At 38.8% G+C, this 21,275-nt stretch overlaps 4 protein-coding genes across 7 annotated transcripts; 2 read left to right on the top strand and 2 right to left on the bottom strand.

Annotated features, from left to right (window-relative positions):
- The first annotated feature begins 601 nt into the window (after positions 1-601).
- LOC306995791 (uncharacterized protein) lies at positions 602-4,854 on the top strand. 4 transcript variants are annotated; one of them, XM_079607690.1, is made up of 4 exons: positions 602-873; positions 1,327-1,641; positions 2,417-2,657; positions 3,362-4,854. In XM_079607690.1, exons 1-4 carry the CDS (start codon positions 736-738, stop codon positions 4,081-4,083), a joined length of 1,416 nt encoding a protein of 471 aa, XP_079463816.1. In that variant the 5' UTR covers positions 602-735; the 3' UTR covers positions 4,084-4,854. The 4 variants fall into 4 exon arrangements, with proteins under 4 accessions (XP_079463816.1, XP_079463815.1, XP_079463818.1 ...); XM_079607689.1 differs by having other exon boundaries at positions 1,300-1,641; XM_079607692.1 differs by having other exon boundaries at positions 866-992.
- LOC306995811 (uncharacterized protein) lies at positions 4,709-7,585 on the bottom strand. Its single transcript, XM_079607727.1, has 2 exons — positions 7,021-7,585; positions 4,709-5,638 (listed from the first exon to the last, which is right to left on the bottom strand). Exons 1-2 carry the CDS (start codon positions 7,112-7,114, stop codon positions 5,004-5,006), a joined length of 729 nt encoding a protein of 242 aa, XP_079463853.1. The 5' UTR covers positions 7,115-7,585; the 3' UTR covers positions 4,709-5,003.
- Positions 7,586-7,842: 257 nt separating this feature from the next.
- Positions 7,843-16,725, top strand: armc5 (armadillo repeat containing 5). Its single transcript, XM_079607679.1, has 7 exons — positions 7,843-8,517; positions 8,636-8,666; positions 10,738-10,848; positions 11,267-12,164; positions 12,865-13,670; positions 13,759-13,891; positions 14,829-16,725. Exons 1-7 carry the CDS (start codon positions 8,095-8,097, stop codon positions 16,063-16,065), a joined length of 3,639 nt encoding a protein of 1,212 aa, XP_079463805.1. The 5' UTR covers positions 7,843-8,094; the 3' UTR covers positions 16,066-16,725.
- A 138-nt stretch (positions 16,726-16,863) lies between these two features.
- On the bottom strand, positions 16,864-20,448 carry cox6a2 (cytochrome c oxidase subunit 6A2). The gene is made up of 4 exons (XM_079607742.1): positions 20,271-20,448; positions 17,641-17,718; positions 17,286-17,428; positions 16,864-17,127 (listed from the first exon to the last, which is right to left on the bottom strand). The coding sequence occupies exons 1-4, from the start codon at positions 20,431-20,433 to the stop codon at positions 17,038-17,040; spliced, it is 474 nt and encodes a 157-aa protein (XP_079463868.1). The 5' UTR covers positions 20,434-20,448; the 3' UTR covers positions 16,864-17,037.
- Between the last annotated feature and the right edge of the window lie 827 nt (positions 20,449-21,275).

The raw sequence follows: 21,275 nt of genomic DNA, 5'->3' as shown, positions 1-21,275 counted from the left end.
CAAAACCAATGTTGTTTCTAATCTTTGACATGACCAAGACTGTGATAAAAGGTAAAAAAAAATCCAGTCCACAATCACATTTTATATTGAAAATAAGTAATTTTGTGTTTTTTCCCCTCCCAAATCAGTTACATAATTTATGAATTTGGCAATTAAAGAGTTAAAATCTTGATTTTTTTAAAAACATTTAGTAGTTTTGAACAGGACTGAGGTTGATTAATAGATTTATGCAAAAAAAATGGCAAAAAAATATTTATCTGATCAATTTTTACAGCAGTTTAAAGTAGTGGCTGTTTTCAGCCACGAACATAACGAAAGGGTAGTGAATTTGCCCAGAGTGTCCTGTTGAGTTTTTGAAAATTTTCAAAGCATTTTCCTAAAATATGTGTAAAAATAAGCTTTGTCACTAAAAATCATTCCATTTGCTGAAACACGGAAAAAGTTATGGCCAAAATAAGACTCAAAAATACCCCATAGTGGCTGAAAACAGCCACAACAGCACATAAGGGTTAAATGTACGGAGGATTTGACTAACTTGATTGTGAGGCAATTTTATCAAAATGCATACGAAATAGCGGTGGTTTCTATATTAGGCTAAAGTGTGTATTACACATTCAGCTGAGAGATTCGTATTTATTATATTTATAGGTTGCCCATTCATTATTTTAAACCAGTTGACGCATGAAATTCTAATCATGATCCTTAACCATAAAAAACATCACAATCATAGTGGGGATGTCAGAGACCACGTTTGCGTCATGGTATAAATGGATTGAATCTCCAGTGTCCAGTGTTTTTGAACGTAACTCAATCAAGAACAAGTTCAAAGAAAAAAACAATACCAAAGGGGAAATCAAGCAAGACCAAACACCGGTGAATATGCGCATGCGCAGTAGATCCATCTTTTTAGCAACAACAGAAGCTAAAGGACACAGGATCGTCTTTTTAAAATACATTTCTGTTCAAATATCTTCCGCGTGTTTTAGTTTTAGGTTGTAATTTATCACATTCTTACCGCTAAGTAATTTTGATTTTAAGAATTTCAAAGTCGCATATCTCTCAGCTGAATCGCAAGTTTAAGCTATCCACCACTTTAACCACTTAATTTACATTAATTCTGCACGGTGAAGTTAGCGCGCTAGTATCTAACGTTACTTGCATATCTAACTGGGTTTACCCTCAATATTGCTTAAACTGAGATATTTACTCCGGTTACTCCATTGAATGTAATAGCAACGTTTCAGAGACAAACTTATTTGGCTAGGCTAGCTTTGACCGAAATCATCCGATTTCTCCTAGATTAATCCGATAAAAACTTGCATCCAGATGGAGGTTCGTAAAAAGAAGGTGGCAGCCGCAGGACGGGTGATCATGGACGTCATCCAGGCTGAGTGGGAGCCACTGTCTCACTGGGAGCTTGATCAGCGACTAGACCGTGCAGTGGAAGAAATGATAGAGGCTGACCTGCTGGCCCAGGTTCAGGAGCAGTCAGCCTCTGTGACCATGCAAGCCTCTCAACAGGAGGATTCAACGCCTCCAGATCAGGCGCAAACAGAGACTCCTCCTCGGTTGTCAGAGTCTGTTTGCGCATTGCAGCGTTCACATGTTACTGAAGCCATGGAGGCAAATCCTGCCGTACAGGTAGGTCAAGTGTCTCTCATGCACTTTACATCATAATCGTATTATATCACAGGCAGCAATTGTAATGCTTAATTTCCATCAGTGGTTCCCGACCAGGGGGGCCTCAGCAACTTCTAAGGAGGCGTCAAGATAACTTGAGGGATAAAATAAAACTATATAAAAAAAGATCATGCAAAAGTTAATTTATTTCAGTAATTCAACTTGAAAGGTGAAACAACTAATATATTATATAGACTCACATTCAAAGTGAGATATTTCATCCCTTTATTTGTTATAAATTTGATGATTATGGCTTACAGCTTATGAAAACCCAAATTCAAAATTAGAATATTGTGAAAAGGTTTTCATAGCTGTAAGCCATAATCATCAAAATTATAACAAATAAAAGCATGAAATATCTCACTTTGCATGTAACGAGTCTATATAATATATTATTTTCACCTATTAAGTTGAAATACTGAAATAAATGAACTTTTGCACGATATTATAATTTTTCGAGTTTCACCTGTATGGTAGCCTAATTGTAAAGACCTGAAAAAGTCATGCAAATTATTAGCTCCATGGGTGTTTTTTTTTTTTTTACAATAATACATTCTTCTAGTTATTCCAAGGTCTGAAATATTTTATTGGGTAGAATTGTAAGTTAAAACATTTGAATATCATTAATCCTTATCCTGTAAATCATGAACAACTGTAAAAATCATGGGGCCTTGGAATTTAAAAAAGGTTTCAAACTTCTGCTTTACATATAATGTTGTCTCATTATTTCTTGCAGTATGTTACACATTTTCTGCAAAGCTCCAACAAGAGCTACAGCAAGAACCGATTGTCTGGAAGAGCTCGACTGTCCCTGTCTCACACTGTCCTCCTGTCCCTCACCCTCCTGTCCAAACGCATCAGCTATCGCAGTGTGTCCTCTAGTTTCCACCTAGAGAAGGGAAATATTCACAGGATCTTCTTTTCTTTCTGTGATCAAGTGATTGCACAAAAGGATCGGCTCATTCAGTGGCCTACAGGTACGAGTTAATGAGATTCATTTCAGAATCAGAATACAACTGTTTCTCATACCAAGAACAGGGTCAAATCTGTTTAAAAAAAGATGCATAGTAAATTAATTATAAATATTTTACATACAGAAGGATAACATTTATTTAGATTTTTTTTTATGGTAGTGGCTTTTTACTTAATTTTAAAAGAAAATACACAAAATACCGTCCAGAAGCATTAATTCATCATAGTCATCATGAACATAGTAGAAATGAAAGTTAAAGCTGTTTGTGTTTTGGAAATGAAAATTGAAGCTAGTTGCCAAGGTAGCATCATTTTTGTTTAGTTTAAGTACAAAAATGTAAACTAGAAACATTTTTATTTATGATTGATCATTTTTTTATGATGCATTTAGGAGGCAGAAAAAAAGGGTTAAACATGACAAAAGGTAATGATTTAAATAATAAAATACACAAATACATACTCATTAACACATGGCAATAGAACACTGAAAAGTACAAATATAGACAGACAAAGTAGTAGTACTAAAATTCTAAATATAAATCTGGATTATGATGATGATGTAGAAGTGAAATATACTGGCTGGGATGGAAACGCATTAATCAGCCAAGTTAAGCTAGATGTGTCGTCTATGTGAGAAAAGCAATAATATTAATATTTCAGGATCAGCAGGTTTACTCATTGTACAGCTGTTTTCTGCTTCCCCGTGTAGGACAGGAGGATCTACAGCATCTGCTTCCTTTCTCCAGCTGGCTGAGTCGCAATGAGGGTCTGGAAGAGAGAGGTCTTCCTCAAGTCCTCGGGGTGCTGGGTGACACACGCATCCCCATCCGCCTTCCCGCTGGCAAACCAGACAGCGAGAGTGAGGCTCCGGAAGCCAAGAGACTTAAGAACGAACCACATCCAGATTCATGGCTGAACTTGGAATTGGTCTGCAATGACAAGGGCCGCTTCATTTACTGCCACATCAGCAAAGGCTCAGAAAAAGGCAGAGGAAGTGCTTTAGCTGAAAGGCTTCAGCAACACCCTGAGATGGTGCCTCCAGGGACCTGCCTGATAGCCGGAGTTGGATACCCGCTCACAGAACAAATACTTACTCCTTTTTCAACAGGTCGAAGCCCACAGGAAAACCTCTACAACAGATCTATGGGAACACATTTAAACCGATTCAACCAGGTTGTGGCGGACCTTAAAGAGCGATTCCAGAAATTGCGATATTTGGATATGGGGAACTACGATAGGGCAAAAGCTGTGGTTCTGACCGCTTGTATATTACACAATGTTTTTCTGGACATGGGGGACGTGACAAAGGGACTGATAGAGAGAAGCGCAGCGGAAGATGTGGAGGAGGTAAACGAAGATGCTGCTGGGGTGAAAATGAGGGAGACTGTAGTGAATCTTCTTTATAGTGCATTGGAATCGGGAACACAATAAGATTTTGACCTTATTGTCGACATTTGCATATTTAAAGGGATGGTTCATCCAAAAATGAAATCTATCATAATTTACTCAACTGTTATTTCATTCCAAACCTGTGACTTTAATTCATCATCAGAACACATATGAAGATATTTTAAATAAAGTATATGCAACCATGCATCATATGTCCTAAGTAACAATTGTAAACGTAATCCATATGAAGAGTCCATTCCTTCGTCTTCTGAAGAGACACACGATGAGACATAACATAATTTTAGGCTAACAAATAAAATCCTAAACTAAATCTGTTCATCATAAAGTGATCTTGTCTCTTCAGAATATGTGGTATAAATCGCTCAATGGATTTCTTTTCTGGTGTCTTTATAAACTTTTTCAACCATCAAAGTTTTGGTTACCCTGAAGTTCAATGGAGGGACGGAAATCTCTTTGTGTTTTCAGCATGAACGAAAGTCTCATAAGTTGACATGGAATGACATGAGGGTTAGTAAATGACAGCATTTTTATTTTTGGGTGAATATCCCTTTAAAGCTCTGATATAGACCTAGTTTAACTAAATTAAACCTGTAAAATGTCATACTGGAATTCTGTAAATATGTAATTCATGGATATTTGGTGGTTTTATAAAAAGGCGTGCAGAAACATTTTGATAAACATGTATGATTTTTATTAAAACGCATAAATACAATGTACAACCTGTCTTTACTTTTTTTTACATGAATGCAACAATTTAAACTGATGTAATATTTTACAATTATTGGATGAAAGGAAAACCAAGCACACTTTTAACAAGTTACTCTACAATTCTACAAGTCATTCATTTCTCTGAAAAAGGTTCAACGTATCAGGCATTTCTCTAAAAAAAAAAAGAAGTAATATTTTATATGAAAAGACGATGACAAAAACATGACTAATTCCTATTGCTGGGTAGAAGGGGTGCCCGACGCAACACAGTCTTTGGGTATTTGCATGGAATTGTTCTGGGACAGACAAGTAATGGCACGTGCCAGATTATTGATGGCCTCAATCTTCCTCTCTTCCAGAGCTTTCTGCTGAGCCCACATGTTCAGTTTCCTCTCCTGTAGCTCCAGGTACAACTGCAGCAAATCCTGAGGAGGCCTGGCGTTGGGTAACTGTGATGCTGATGCTGTGGGTGTGGGCAGAATTGGGGTAAATCGTTTACTGGCTATGGCCTTGCCCAGTTTAGTGCCATTAAGCTTTGCCTTGCGCTGAGCCTCAACCTCCTCGTAGCTCCGTCCCAGCACTTCATGCATCTCCTTGAAGAACTCCCAGTGAACACTACTGGTTCCCAGTCTTTTGGCTCGCTCTGCATTTTTGCGGTAGGTCGCTAGCATGTTTCTCCACTTCAGGTCACATTCGAAGGCTTTGACTGAAACATCTGTGCTTTCATCGGCTCGTAGCTTTGCTGTCACCCTCTCGGCCACAGTCTCCCACAGCTTCTTCTTTTTGCACACAGGCTGGTCAAACTCTGGGTCCATGTCCAAACGGACGTGGACCAGATGCCATGTAGCTTGTATTGTCCACACGAACTCTGAATAAAACAAAAATATTAGTTATTTCAGAACAAGAATTTAACCAATTATGTGGGATTAGAAGGAAATGTAATTTATAAGAATGAGTTTATTAAATATACAAGGTTTCGACCCAAAGGTCTTCGTCTGGCAAACAAGTACACAGAAAGGTACACCAATGCTCAATTGTTCAATATATCCTAATAATTTGTTAACAACATGTATTCTTTACTTCAATCAGCTCACTATTTCGGTCTTAAAATTAATACATTGTGTAAATTAATATATTATTAGCTAACTGCGTGATTTGTATATGTACATTTCTGAAATACATAACTTAGACAGTCACCTCTGGTAACAGATCACTTTTAAATTGTAATGTAGACACATGCACCTTCCGTAAAGCTGCTTTGAAACGATATGTATTGTATTGTGAAAAGCGTCAAAATTCATGTATTGTGAAAAGCGTTATACACATAAAAGTGAATTGAAATGTACAATTTATATCAGCATGAGCATCACACCTGACCTAATTAATAAACTAATTACCCAATCATCCAATAGTCTAATAGCAATAGCAAAAAAAAGTCCTGGTTTCACAGACAGGTCTTAGATTAAGCCTTAGTACAATTAGAGCATTTAAGTAGCTTTTTTAACATGCCTTATTAAAAAAAAATAATTACTGATGTGCATCTTGAAACCAAACAATGGCACTGACATATTTTAAGATATGCCAGTGCAAATTGCTTTTAGTTAAAACAGCTCAAACATGCATTTTAGGCGGGGACTATTTTAAGATTTGTTTGTGAAACCGGGGGGAATAACTATCAAAAAAATTACAATGACCAAAAAAATTGACTACAAAATGTCACCAGTAGGCTATATATATATATAAAAAGAGCAATTCACAAAAAAAAGTTTGAGATAAAACTATGAATTAAGACCTTTGGGGATAGAGTATTCAATACATTTATCTGATCGACCTCCTGCTTAAAGTTTCTAGATGTGTGCATACAATTATTTTGAATAATTAAAGAATGAACAATTAAAAAATGAGGATGTATCACAATCAATGTTCAGTAAAAATTAAGACATATCACAATCATATATATATATACACACACACACAATTTTATTGAATGTACCATTATTGCATGTTAAGATATTTTTATTCATATCACAAAAATAGTAAATTAAAATATTACATTCAAAATATTCTAGAAAAAAGTATTGTTAGTTTAAAATATACCATAGTAATAAATATTGTTTTGAAGGTCTGAAACTCTCCTAAGTAACTTAAAGATGTGTGAGGGCCAATCAGTTCCTCCATCAGGCTCATCGTGTCCTCCTCGCTGTGGCGATGCACAGACTGCACACTACTTCACTGACTTACATCTCTCACCTGCTTTTGACTTTTCGCTCTCCAAAGTCGTAACCGTAGTTGTTAAATCCTCCACCTCAATGGCGTCTGTGACAATTGACTCAATGACCTCCATGTTGCATTTATTTGTATTTATATCGTCAAACGTTATGGCGACTAATCGTGGATTTTAACAACTCCAGCGATGAGTTTTTTTCGAGCGTCGACAAAAGCGATGATAATAACAACGACCTCGTTTGCACCAGACAGCGCTGGACAGGGTGTTGTTGTATTTTTTCCGGAAATGAACATTGCGTGTGATGCAGGATTTGTGGGAAACGCATGCCATTGTTTTTACAAGTCGTTCTCCCGCAAGCTAGAACGTCAAAACGCACGGCCTGTTTTGTTCCTTATCCAAAAAAAACTTGTATCTGCATTTATGAATTCATGCCGTTTTTATTTTTCCGTCATCTCAAGTAATATAAAAAGATATTAATTGAGATGTTCTGAAACTACAACTCCCATATGCTTTCAAGAGGTCGAGTCTGCAAATGCCCCTCCCTTTCTGAAAAACCTCCTGTTTGTCGCTCTGCTAAAAGATGGCGCCTGTGCAAATCTGAGGAGATTGCGCTTTGTAGCGCGTAGGAAACTTGACGTGAGTAAGATGAACAGTTAACGAAGCCTCCTCACTCTACATCGAAACATCAAAATACACCCAAATAGATTACTCTCAGGCAGCACTGTCAATGTTTTTTATTTTTTTGTGGCCTACCACCCACTGTAGGCTGTTATGAAATATATCGCACGGTTAAAAGACTTCGTTTCCCAGAAGTCATTGCTTTGGGCTTGCTTTGATTGGTGAACATGGTAGTTGTAGTTTTCAAATGTTTGTTTCTATGTGGATGAACTGTTTAGGTCATAGGATAATTTTGTATTAGTTTATGTGTTTTACTTTCTTTTTCTTCTTCTTTTTTTATTTCTAGAAATGTGTTTGGCATTGTAGCAAACTTATTTAAAGCCACTTAAATATTTTACCTTATATATTGAGAAGATTAAATAATTAAGTTTCAATAGAGGGGTGGTGGTGGGGAGGTGTTTCTGGGCTCCTGGTTCATCATGTCTACACCTTTAGAACAAGGAATTAAACTAAATTCAAAAAGTTTAAACAGCACCTCTGAGGCATCCACCATTCTCCCAGAATCCTCTCTGACCTGGTGTTTGGCTCAACTGTCCAAAACAAGCATTTTAGCAGACAGTCCCAGCAGTGGACTGACAGGAGCTGACAATAAGTCCATCACTGGAGGAGACAAAGCCAGGGATGCAGACAAGAGACTCAGAGCTGGTCAATGGAGGGCACTGGTGGCCATTCGGACGCAGCACATCAAGGGAGGTGGCGGCAGGATAGCCCGCTACCAATCACGAGGAGGACTCCCTCCTTTGTTGGATCTCCTCAAGCGACCAGAAAGCTCCAGAAAGTTTCTGGACCTGGCACTTAGCATACTGGCCAACTGCTGCACTGAAAAAGTGACGCGGGTAGAAGTAAGAAATATGCTGACATTGACAGAATTTTGCTCTAATGTGTAAAGCATTCACTGATTCTATATACTGCTTTTTTTATGGTTTCTGATTGTTGTTTTTTTTTTGTTTTTTTTTATAGGTAAGAAAGCGTGATGGTGTATCTGTTGTTGGTAAGTCACTCAAATGCTTATTAAAGATCAGTTCTTTTAATTTGTTAAACTACATCTTTTTTTCTGTTACACACTACCATCTGACAAGGTTTTCCATATATATATATATTCATTCAGGGGAAACATATGTGTTGGTGGAAATCCCTCAGGAACATTAACTTCTTAAAGTGGCCATAAAAGCAAAATTGACTTTTTTTTCTTTCAGTCAGTGTTTATTATAAAATATTTATCTGTGTACATCATTATTATTTTTAATTCACTTGCCCTCGTAATCTATAGCCCTTAATCACTGTTTGGGGTAAGGCTGACCCCAATGGACATTTCCTTCATTTTTTAAAAGTGTTACATTCATCTCAGGGGCATGACACTCAGTGAATTTTCCTAAATAATCTATCTAAACATGCACAAAAAAACTGGGCTTGATTTGGTTGTTCTAAAGGTGTGTTTACATTTTTTTTTTTACCGTTTAAGGTGTTTGGGGTCAAAATGACCCCACATTGAAAATGAATGGGAAAATGAAAAAAATGACTTTTATTTTATTTTATTTGTCAAAAAAATTAAAGTAAATCCATTATAAATCTGAAAATTTCTACAAATAAACCAAGGTCTGGTCCTAGAGCATAAATATCTTATACAATCTTATACACAGACACACACACACAAATGTATGTGACTGCAACAGAGAGCAATGAAACAGAGAGCATAAAATGAACAAACCTGGCATAAATCTTTGAGGAGAATTTGTGAGGAGAAGTTGAAGCATCAAGAAAAATAAAGTGAAAATGAATGAGTCTCTATGGCCCTCTCTGGATACATGTGGTCATTGCACTTTAATTCCGTAAATGGGTAAAAAACTGTAAAATTTCCACAAAAACACAGCATAAATGTATAGTTGAGAAGTAAATAAAATAAAAATTATATATAGTTTTCCATATAAAAAAATTTATATTTCCTTCTGACCCCAAACATCTTAAGTGTAATCCTTTTTTAACAGTGATTAAGGGTTAAAGGGATCATATGATGCTTTTTAATGTTTTCCTTTAGTGTGTAATGTAAGATCTGCAAAGTTACAAAGCTCAGTCTCCCACAAAGCGATTTATTCCATCAACAGAGAACACTGATCCAGACCTGCCTAAAACGCCTCAATCGAAGTCCAGATATTACTTCCTCAAACGTCCACGTCAAAATGTGAAAAGATAGCTTAATGCCTGTCCAAAGAGTTTAAGATTAATTAATGAAGCTGTTTCTAAGCAGTATAACCCAAAAGTTTGCTTGTGCACAGCACATTTTACAGAGGACAGCTTTCTTAACCTGGGAGAGTACAATACAGGCTATATACAAAGACTACTTACCAGTGTGGAACATTCTGCTCAAGTTGTGCTTGCAAAGTTGACTCCGATCATTCAGCTTGATCATCTGCATTTTCAGAATCCAACTCGGACTGATACGGTAAAAACGACAACATTGTTAATAACTGTGTGTTTGCAAATGCTTTAGAAACCTTGGAAGCTGAAGCTCATGATTATGGTATGGGGCGTTACACTTCTGACACACGCTTAATGTGTTTGGCCAGTCACAGTGCAGTGGGTCAGCTGGCCAATCAGATCACTCTGAGCTTTGTAGAAATCAGCGGGTTTCAAACAGATGGGGAATAGTGGAGCTACAATAATGTGTTTTTTGAATATGTTAACCTATTCTATTTCACCCGTTAATCAAAATAATGAACTTTTATAAGAGCATCATATGACCTCTTTAATCGATCCAATCAATTCTCAATGGACAGAATGAAATGCCACAAAGCTGTTTCACTCAGATATGTAACATAATAGTTCTTCTCACTAAAAAAATTGTTATTTTAAGAAACTTTCACTGAAAGGTTCTTTGGGGAACTCAAATTTATTTTAGAGAGGGAAATATTGCTCCTTTGCATCAAATTGCATCAAAAGTCCTGTTGCCAGGGGTCACTCTCTCATGTCATGTGACTTCAGGTCGCTTAGTTTCTGTAGATCACTGTCATTGTGAGTGTAAAAAAAAAAAGTGTGGTCTGTTCACTCTTGTTTCATTTTTGTAGTGGATGTTCTCAAGAGGAATGTCTCTGTGGAGACGTTGCAAAATCGAGCAGCACGAGCTCTGGGAAATCTCGCCATGGACCCAGAGGGTTCTGCTGAGGTCCACTCTGCAGGTTAGTCCCAGAATCTCCTGAGTTTATACGAATATAATTGTAAAAAAATATATGTATATTTTTCATATTTTTATTCCATTATTATATAGTCACAGATTGTAAAGCATTCTAAAGCCATGAAATCATTATATATTCTGTCTCTCTCACAACAGACAAACAGTACTGATCGGTAATCTGAAATGCAGTGTTAGTTTTTTCCTTTAAATTTTAAGTAGTTTTTTCATGTCTGAAAGGATATTTAGGCCACAAACAGCTTCTTTCAAGCTAAGCCAAATGTTCTTTCTTATATGTGCATTAATGTTTCCTGTGTACGTGCAACATAGCATGCATGCTTTTTAACTGTTATTTCTTAGAACTGTTTCCAAGAACGTCTCTGAGCCATATAATCATTATATTTCTGTCTCTCTCTCCTTCTTAGGTGGTGTTCCACTTCTCCTGCTCTGCCTGTCTCTCTCTCCACCTCCATCCTCTCCCTCTTCACTTCCTCCAACCCCTGAACTCTGCGCTCCTAAGGTGGAATGTCTCCAATCTGCTGCCCGGGCGCTCGTCTACCTTTCTGACACGCCGGCAAACCGACTCCTGCTGCTTTCACAAGGGGCTCTTCCATCTCTTGCTTTGTTCATTGCTCCAGAGTACCCTTCAGGCCTGAGACGAGCTTCTCTTCGTGCCCTTCATGAGCTCACCAGAGGTTGCAGTGCGGAGTGCGCCAGGGAGATTTCCAGGTCCGGCGTGTTGACTCAGCTGGGGGTCCTCGCCTCAGGGGAATGTGGTCGGCCTTTGGAAGAGCTATCTTTGAAGATTCTGGCTAACTTGTGCTCTCAAGGTTGCCTGAGGCCACTGGTTGGTTCATTGGGAGTCATTCAGAAGTTCGCAGAGGAGGTGAAGAAGGATCCTCTGAAATCCGGTGTGTTCTTTAAGGCCCTGTGCCTTTGCTGCAGAGAGGCTGTGAACAGGGCTAAAATAAAGGAGAGCGGGGGACTGGAAGTGCTGATCAGCTTTTTATCCACCCATCAAAACCATCCGCTCACTCGTTTCGCCTTTCTGGCTTGTGTGGACTTTGTCTACGATGAATCGGCTCTTGAACAGCTGCAGGAGCTTGGGTTGGTGCCGCTGCTGATCAAGCGGTTGGTGGAGCTTGCTCAAGGAGAAGAACTGACTGCAGGAAAGATGGACACCAGCCTGTCCTCTAGCTTTCCATGCTCTGAACTGATGACCACGTGCTTCGACTCGTTTGACTTCTCAGCCCTTGAAGGGAACAAGAAGGAAGATGTGAGTAAAGACCAGACATCAGGATCCTCCAGCTTCCTCAGCCTCAGGTCAGTTCTTCATAACTACCAAAAGCAGAGAGCACAAAACCATGGATGTAATGATGATGAAAGTTTTGCGCAAATGAGAATGCCCTTCATACCTCATTTTCCTATGTGGCATCGACGAAATGTTATGTTTAAAAGCGCATGATCATCATTGTGATCATCAAACATTTTTGTCTGTGATTTCATTGACTAGATGACCAAAATCAGAGAGTGCAAAATCATTGATGCAATGTTGATTGAAATTTTACACATCCCAATCATACTGTGTTTTCACAATTGCCATTTTGACGAATCTCGGACAATTTTTTCAATTAATATTAGTTATTTTTTTCTGAATAAAATGGCATCTTATTTTAGTCTACAAAATTATTAAATTAATATTTTAGTTGATGAGAGGGCAAAATCAGGCCAAACCTTTTATATATTATTTTTTTCTTGCCATAATATTAACAAAATTGTAGTTTAAGAGTGTTAGTTTAAAATAAGAAAAGTCATGTTCAAGTCATGTTGACAAAATCAGGGAGTACAAAATGATAAAAGTAATTTTGCAACTATTAACATTCCCATCATATCATTTTTTACACTTGGCAGTTTGACCCTAAGTGATATGATAAATGTCTGTCATTCACAATGATATATGTGTTATATGGAATGTATAGCTTGTATGTTGCGCAGTTTCATCTGTGTGTTTTCTTTCCTCCAGATCTTGGCTGGTATCTGAGGGTCTGATCTCGTCTGAGGGTGAGCTGACTGAATCTCCTACTGGATCTGAAGTCTTTGGTGGAAGCCCTCAATCCTCTGTCTCATCGTCCCCACTTACACCTTGCTCTGAGCTCTCCCAAACCCCGACCTTGCGTCCGCCCCACTTCTCTCCCTCCACCCGCTCTAAACCCGTCCGACTGTCTTCTTCCACCTCCAGCTCCACTCCAGTATCTCCTCGAAACATACCAGGGTCGCCTTCCTCTTTGCAGCCCTCCTGTACCTCCACCCCTCAATCTGAGCAACCGTCTTCAGTGACAAAACCTTCCATCACCCCCTCATCTCCCCTACAAATCTCCTCTCCCCCCAGAAAGAGACTCCGTGCGTCTTCGACCTCTTCTGCATCCTCCTCTTGCTATGGTGTGGTCGCTCTGGAGAGCCCCCCTGTGATGTCAAAAACCCCAGTCTACCATCACCCATATCACCCCGAGGCCTGGGCCCCAGAATCCCCCATTTTTCTGCTCCTGTCACGCTTCTCCCATGCCTCAGACCCCAGCACTGCGCTCATCAACACAAATGTTTTCTCCGGGCTGTTGTACTACCTCACCCAGCACCATGACCCCAGCGGGCGGTGCTTTCGGATGCTAGGCCGGCTCAGCTGCAACCCAAACTGCTTGCAGGCTTTGGTTAGAACTGGAGCCGTGGCTCTGATCAGACAAAGACTGTGTGGGAGAGGAGAGGAGATCGGGGGATGCAATGGAGGAATAGACAGACAATCAGAAAAAGTCAGAGGCAAAATCACACAACTAGGTTTGTGACTTTTTAATATAGAGTATTGATGCATATTATATTTAAGACTGCTGTTCATTTAAGGCTAATATGTTTTCTGGCTCCTCAGGTTTGAGTCTGCTCAGTAACCTGAGGGTTCAGAGTGAGTCTGGATTCGGCTCTGGAGTTCTTACACATATCATGCTGTCAGGCTCCGAATCTGACAAGCGGTACTGTGTCCTGTCTCTGCCTCTGATTAACAGGTATGATGTATTGCCTTTCAGGATTTTTTAATAATTTTATAGTCTAATGTGTGTGGATCATTGACAAATAGCTGAAATAGGCAATTAAGAAAAGGAAAAATCTTAAAAATCTAAGTTAGAACTAGGGATGTTAATTTACAAAAACTCCCATGATCGATCGTCATTTAAATGAACGATCAATTAATCGTTAGCCTAAATACTTCCGTATGTGTCTAGTGGATAAAGCCTACAGACATGCAAATGACATGTTCCTCACCAAATTAATGAGGGTTTTTAGTCTAAATAAAGGGCTAGTAGGATTGGAAAATGAGTCGATATGTTCAATCATTTATTAAATTACTTATTTAACAATCAAATATAACATCTAATACAACGGGTCACCAACGCCAGATGCATGCTATTCAGAAACTGCTAAAAGGTGCATCAAAACACTACAGACTTTCATTTGAGGCATAAAAACATTAGAAAGTTGGACAAAAAAGACAAAACTACAAGACTGTGTACTTAACAGCTTTAATGAGGGAAAGAACTTCATGAAGCACGTGTATGACAGTCAAAATAATAACGATTGAGAAATATTGATTTAAAGATGTTGACTATGTTGACAGAAAAAACTATATTTGATGTTTATTGTATATATAGGTATAGACAAGTAGTTCGTCATGCTTCGTCGGCTAAAGGTTCTTTTGGTGTGATTTTTCTAGTTTGGTTTCTCTGGTAGACAATTCTTTGTGGAATATTTGGTAACAAGGAATTCCATTGTTGAACTATTTAAAAAAAAAAAAAAATGTGACATTAACCGAATTTTGAAAACCACATTTTAATTCAGAAATGAAAAACCTGCTCATCATGGAAGAGGTGTATGAATTGTATTTTGTATCTTTCTTTACATCCTTGACCCATGTTAGTTTTACAACCTCCTTTTTTCCTTTTTCAGCAACAGAGTTCTTTTGAAGAAGCTGCTGCTGGATAGTGGTGGGCTGGATGCAGCTCTTGACCTGATTGGCTGTAACAGTGATGATGATAATGAAGATGGACAGTCTGACAAATGTGGGACATTTCTTGCCGGCTGGTTGCATCCTCTTGAGCAAGTGTCCTCTTTGAGATTTAAATTCCTGTATGTCTCTCTTCTGATTGGCTGCCTCTCCAATCTGCTGTCAGTTTCCAAGGAGGACAGAAAGAATTGTAACATAGATTCCAGAATGGACACAACCCAAGTTCTAGATAAGTCCCAACAGCAACAGAGCCAATCATGCCCCTACCTGAAAGCAACTCATGACCTTTCTTTCCTTCTTGATGATGGAACCCTTCTCCTAGCCAATCATAAGGCTGTCACTGGGGAAGAGGAAGCCAATGACGTCGGTTCTGAATATTTCAGAGCCCTTTTGATGGGAGGTTTTGGGGAGGCACAGAAAGCTGAAGGTGAAGCCATCCGGATCAAGGATGTAAACAGTGGGATGCTCTTACCAGTTCTCCACTACCTGCACGGATGTCGTTTGACAGATGGAAACAAAGACCACATGTCAAAGCAAGAGACAAATTGTCTTGTTTTGGCCTCTCTAGTCTCTGGTGGGCTGGGTAGACCACAGGACGAGTTTGAATCATGCTTGGCAGAAGAGAAGGAATTCCAGAAAACTCCATTTGCTGAAATGATGACTGGGGCTTGTAGGTTTTTAGTACCTGGTTTACAAAGAGCAGCTGAGGACCTGTGTGTTGGTCTTCTCTATTCTGTCCTAAGAAGCCTGAGCAAACGTTGCTGTTCAAATGATAACACTACAACGACCAGCAGAATGGATGTGGGTTCAGTCTGCAAGGGTCCTGAAGGATCACCACATTTGACTAAACCTAAAGTGTCAAAGTGTTTCAAACAAGATTCTAAACCCTCTCAGAGTTCCAAACAGGTTCCATCGTCGTCATATTCTTCAGACAGTGACACTAAGGGAACTTGGCTGAGGTCTCTGTTGCCACAAGTGTACTGGTTCTCACAGCGCTACTCTTACCTGCGACTGGGCCAGGCCTGTCTATCTATACTGCTGCGACCTCAGGGGCTCCATTCTGCACCCCTTCACCCCTCTCTGTCTGCTGATTGCTTCCTGCGCTTGGTGCGAGAGGCGGACTGTGCCAAAGGGCTGAGGCAGGACATCTTAAGCCTCATCAAAACAGCCCTGAGCTAAAGGGGGAACAGTCGTGGATAGTGAAATGAATGTAATAAATTGTGTACACAAATTTAGTAGCTGCTTTATTGCACACACAACATACAGAAAGGGATTGGGAATTACTGGATTTTTGGGGCATTTGGGACAGGTAAAAATTTGTTACATTTTAGTTAGCAAGTAGCTATCAAAATATTTAGAAAAATATTTAGAACATTCTAATTCCTAATATTTTCGTCCTCACATTTTTTTCCCCCAGACATGTTTGTATATGGAGTAGAATGACCAGCTCTTAGTACTTTTTTTTTTGCCAAAATAAGGGTTTAATGCTGATACCACATTCATCATGGTGCATCCAGATATAGTACGTTATTTTGTACAGTATGTAATGTGAATAAGATGTCATAGAGAAAAAGCTGTTTATGTTTGCTATATTTTTTTCTTTTTGTATATGGCAGTGTACAATTCATTTATAGAAATCTGGATTATATATGATGTTTGTTGGACATCTTTTTTTTTTTTCTGTATATATGAGAAATTGAATCGTGGAAATGGCCAAATGTTGATGAAGGCAGAGGATGGTTCTCAATAAATGAGCTCTGCATTAATGTTGTCTACAATGTCTTCTTCAAGAATTTAAATCCGATTCATTTGGATTTTGAGCAATTTTTTCAGGGGTTTTTTTTCAGTCCCGCCGACTTTTTATTTGTGCTGTCGGTATGGCTTCTCTGTAGCAGCATTGTGTAAAACTTTTGGAAACAAATAAAAGATCGCTCTAATGACAAATCTGATAGCAATTTTAAAGAAAACTAACTGAAATACTTTTAACCATTTATTTGTAGTGACCAGATACTTTTCTTATTCACGTGCATACAATGAATTCATGTAAAAACAGTTGTTTATTTCTGTTTAAAATGTTAAAAGCGTGTCCGTCGGTCGCTGCTGAATGGAGACTCTGTTGATTGGCATCTGTGACCGAGAGTTCCGTGGCACTCAGTGGTGAGATTCCTCGTAACCGGTGGGCAGAGCGTTTGCATGAGAGTTGTGGAAGAGGGAGTGATTCCCATCACCCCAGGGCCATGCCTGAGAAAGAAAGATGATGCTATTTGAAAATAATGAATATGTCTAATTTTGATATGCCATTGAAGGCAACAACATTTTATTTATTCTGTACAGGGATCAGAGAGAAGTCACACCATGCATATTTTGAAAAAGAAAAGAAAAAATATATATATAGGCACCTTAGTTCGAATGCGGAGGTGAGGGTATGGCACAAACTCCGGGTTATCATGGGAATGGGCCTGCATCTTCATGTAAACGTTTGCCATGCAGACACTCACACCTGGCAGGGCCAATACGAAGGACAGGATCTTCCAGGTCCTGGCTGTGTTTGATTCAAATCATTAATCTCATTTCATGTTGATTAGCATTATATAACAAAATGATCACTGAATATTTTGCAATGTTTTTGTTTTAATAATATTATTGATTTGTGTCAGTGTCAGTATTTCTGACTTCCGTGTGGAATGTAAATGACCTGAAATTAATTTATTTTAATATATAGATATAGATGTAACACATGAAGCCATCTCAAACCTCCTCCTTCGTGGCTCCCTTGAGACGCAGCCGCGAGAGCCCGACGGGCCACCATAGCAGTGGGTGACGTCGCCATTTCTGAAGTAAAGACAGTAAGTAAGCATATTTTCACCAAAATTGCATTTATTTGATTAAAAATAAAGGAAAAACAGTAATGTTTTGAAATATTGTTACACTTTAAAATGCATTTTCTAGTTAGGCTGTATTAACTCTTACTCCGCCTGCGTTTTTGTAAAAGACTACATCCAGTTTGGATTCAGAACGATGATTAAAAACATAGATGGAGTAGATCAAGTCCATGTTGGTGATCGCACTATTTTTCATATGCATATGCATTTTGGCATACATTTTCTTATTATTAACAATGTTGAAAACAGTTGTGCTGCTTAATAATTTTTCTTTTGGAGACTGTAATCCTTTTTTTTTTTTCAAGATTCTTTGAAAAATAGAAAGTTTAAAAGAACAGCACTTATTTGAAACTCTTTTGTAACATAATGAACGAATGTTGAATGTAGCCTGCTGACACTTGGGGTCAATTTAGTGCATCCTTTCTGAATAGAAGTATTAATTTCTTAACTTTTTATATATAATATAAAACATTCACAATATTACAGATAAAAAAGTGATAAAGATTATTTTATGCTAAAGAAGTTGGGCAAAATCAAATGTAACAACTTTGTTCTTGTTCACAAAACCATGAAATGTCAACAGTCGTGGCCAAAATCGAACAGTGTGAAAATGGCTTAAGTCTCAGTGATATTTGTTAACATAAATCTTTATAGAGCCTTCATCAAAAAGTTGAAAACGGAAGCACGGCAAAAAATGTTTGCACATTTAGCCTACTGGGGTTTTGAACAGTAGTTAAAAGCGAAGGTGATGAACAAGTCTAAGGTCAAACAATGACCAAACCATGAATATCCATTACATCCATGTAAACTTTGTATGGTCTCTTTTAGTGTTGTCACGATACTAGAATTTCTAACTTCGATACGATACCTTGAAAAATATCGATATTCGATACCATTTTCGATACCACAGAGAAAAAAACTGCCACAATATTAAGGGGGTATTTATTTATTTTTAAAGCTAAATATAACAAGTCATGACAATGAGGTATATTTTACATGAACAAAAATGTCCTGAGTTCTATCTGTTAATGTTTCAGAAAAGTTAAAATGAGAAAAGTTACAGTGTTTCCTTTAGGATTTTTTTTAGCAGTGGGGAAAGGTCTGTTCAAACAACAAACACCCCTGATGCTGAGCGTAGCCTATGCTTGCTAAATGGTACCCCTGGAGCCTGTTCCTTAAGTCTGTTTACACCTATAAAATAATTTTAAAAAATGAGTGATGTGAGGGATTATTGATTGTCAAACAATCTTTTGGGTGCCCGCAGCCCGCTCGCAGTGTGAAGCGCTTGTCTGCGCTATTCTCTGACATACGCGCGCTATTCTCCAACATGCCCGCTCGCAGTGTGAAGCGCTTGTCTGCGCTATTCTCTGACATACGCGCGCTATTCTCCAACATGCCCGCTCGCAGTGTGAAGCGCGTGTCCACGCTATTCTCCGACTCCGACATGCCCGCTCGCGGTGTGTTTTTACGCGTGTCCGCGCTATTCTCCGACATGCCCACTCGCGGTGTGTAGCGCGTGTCCACGCTATTCTCCGACTCCGACATGCCCGCTCGCGGTGTGTAGCGCGTGTCCACGCTATTCTCCGACTCCGACATGCCCACTCGCGGTGTGTAGCGCGTGTCCACGCTATTCTCCGACTCCGACATGCCCGCTCGCGGTGTGTTTTTACGCGTGTCCGCGCTATTCTCCGACATGCCCACTCGCGGTGTGTAGCGCGTGTCCACGCTATTCTCCGACTCCGACATGCCCGCTCGCGGTGTGTTTTTACGCGTGTCCGCGCTATTCTCCGACATGCCCGCTCGCGATGTTCTTTATCAATCAACCAAAGCCGGTCGCGGGGGCGCCGCCCTCGCCATCTTTCCATTCACTTCACTTTTGCTATTTAACCAGAGCGAATGAGACGAGTGCGTCACGTGTGGTGTTTGTCAACGCGCCTTTGGAGAGAAGTGAAAGTGAAAGCTCGGCTAGTATCGATACTTCTGGAAATTAGTATTGGTACCGTTCAGATATTTCAGTATCGATATTTATCGAAATATCGATATTTTTGACAACACTAGTCTCTTTATACAATTAGAAGAGGATGTTACATAAATGTTCTTCTACAATGCTGTCTAAAATGAATGAATGAATGAATTGAATAAATAAATAAATAATTTTAGATGGTTTAATATATTAGCCAGGCTGCGGCCTGGTGCTTCTCTCGTCCCTTTAAAAACCTCTGCAGATTTTCCTGTCCTTAATCGCTGCTGGATTGCTATTTGATATCTTAACTCCCCTTAAAACTTTGCACATGTATTAAATGAAAAAACTGTCATACATTTAGATTCGATTATTTTGATCAGCCTCATGTCCCGTGCACAAGGACAAACAAGCTCTCAGTTGTGGGTCATGTGTTGCTTTACTGCTGTTAAAATAATTAAATGCTCCTCCAATACTGTTCATATTTAACACCAACAGTACAAAGCAGCTAAAACGATACATCTAATGCAAAGGAAACTTACGTTCTCGTCTTTCAGAGAGGGTGGTCAGGTGTTTTTGTTCTTTGTTCCTCACTTGTTTTCCACTTTCTCTTTCTACACCTCTGTCTGTTTGTCCTTTGGTCTGTCCTGGCCTAAAAGAACAAGACTCCTCCCTGCTGAAATCTGTCTGTCTGCCAAGAATCATGAAGTTTATATTTGGTCAAGTGCATGAGCAGATTTGTAATGGAGAGATAGAGGGAGCTGTGAGTAGCCTAGCCTATAAGTGACAGGCTACAGAAGAAAACACAAACTGTCTTTCATTGTATTTGTAGGACCATGTCAGCTCACAGGTTTAGGTTTGGATGTATGAATGTAGACAAGACAAGCACAAGTAGTTAATAAAGTAAGGAATTGTTGCTGTTCAGTTGACAGCTAGAGGAGTTGGGTTACTTTCTTCGTGTTTGTGTGTACGTGACTCAGTGACCGTAAGTGACCTTATGTCACCTCACTCAGTTTTTCTCTTTTTGTTTCTACGTGTTCAGTAGCTACTACACTTCTCTTTTGACAAACGGTTTCAACTTCCGCAGTTCGGACGCCTCAGCCACCACACAGCGTGAATTTACGAGTCCCACTACTGTCGTGACTGCTTTACTTATATGAATTATTTTGTGTGACTGGACGTTGGGGAGCGGTCGTAAAGTAATGTCTGCAAGTTCTTATTGATATTCATGAGTTCAAAGCGTAATTGGTTTGCTAATTTCGCTAGAAACGAATGTTTGGGCATTTAAATCAATTAAATGCCATGAAAGACAGAAACATTTTAGAAACAACGTGCAATACCTTTATGGTTATTTATTAACCACAATTTTGAAAAGTAACACGTTTTAAACTTGTAGGTCTAGATAAATAGGCTATTTAATGCAATTATATACGCTATAATTATATTAATTGTAATTTTTATTTCAGATTATTTATTCGTTCATTTATTTTGTATAGGCTACTCAAATTATTTAGTGGTTCTCCTTTGTTGTGTTGTACCAGCTGTGT

This window comes from Phoxinus phoxinus (genome assembly GCF_949152265.1).
Source record: "Phoxinus phoxinus genome assembly, chromosome: 1".
Lineage (NCBI taxonomy): Eukaryota > Metazoa > Chordata > Actinopteri > Cypriniformes > Leuciscidae > Phoxinus > Phoxinus phoxinus.
Note: the sequence above shows the minus strand (reverse complement) of the source record. Positions and strands in the feature narration are given on the sequence as shown.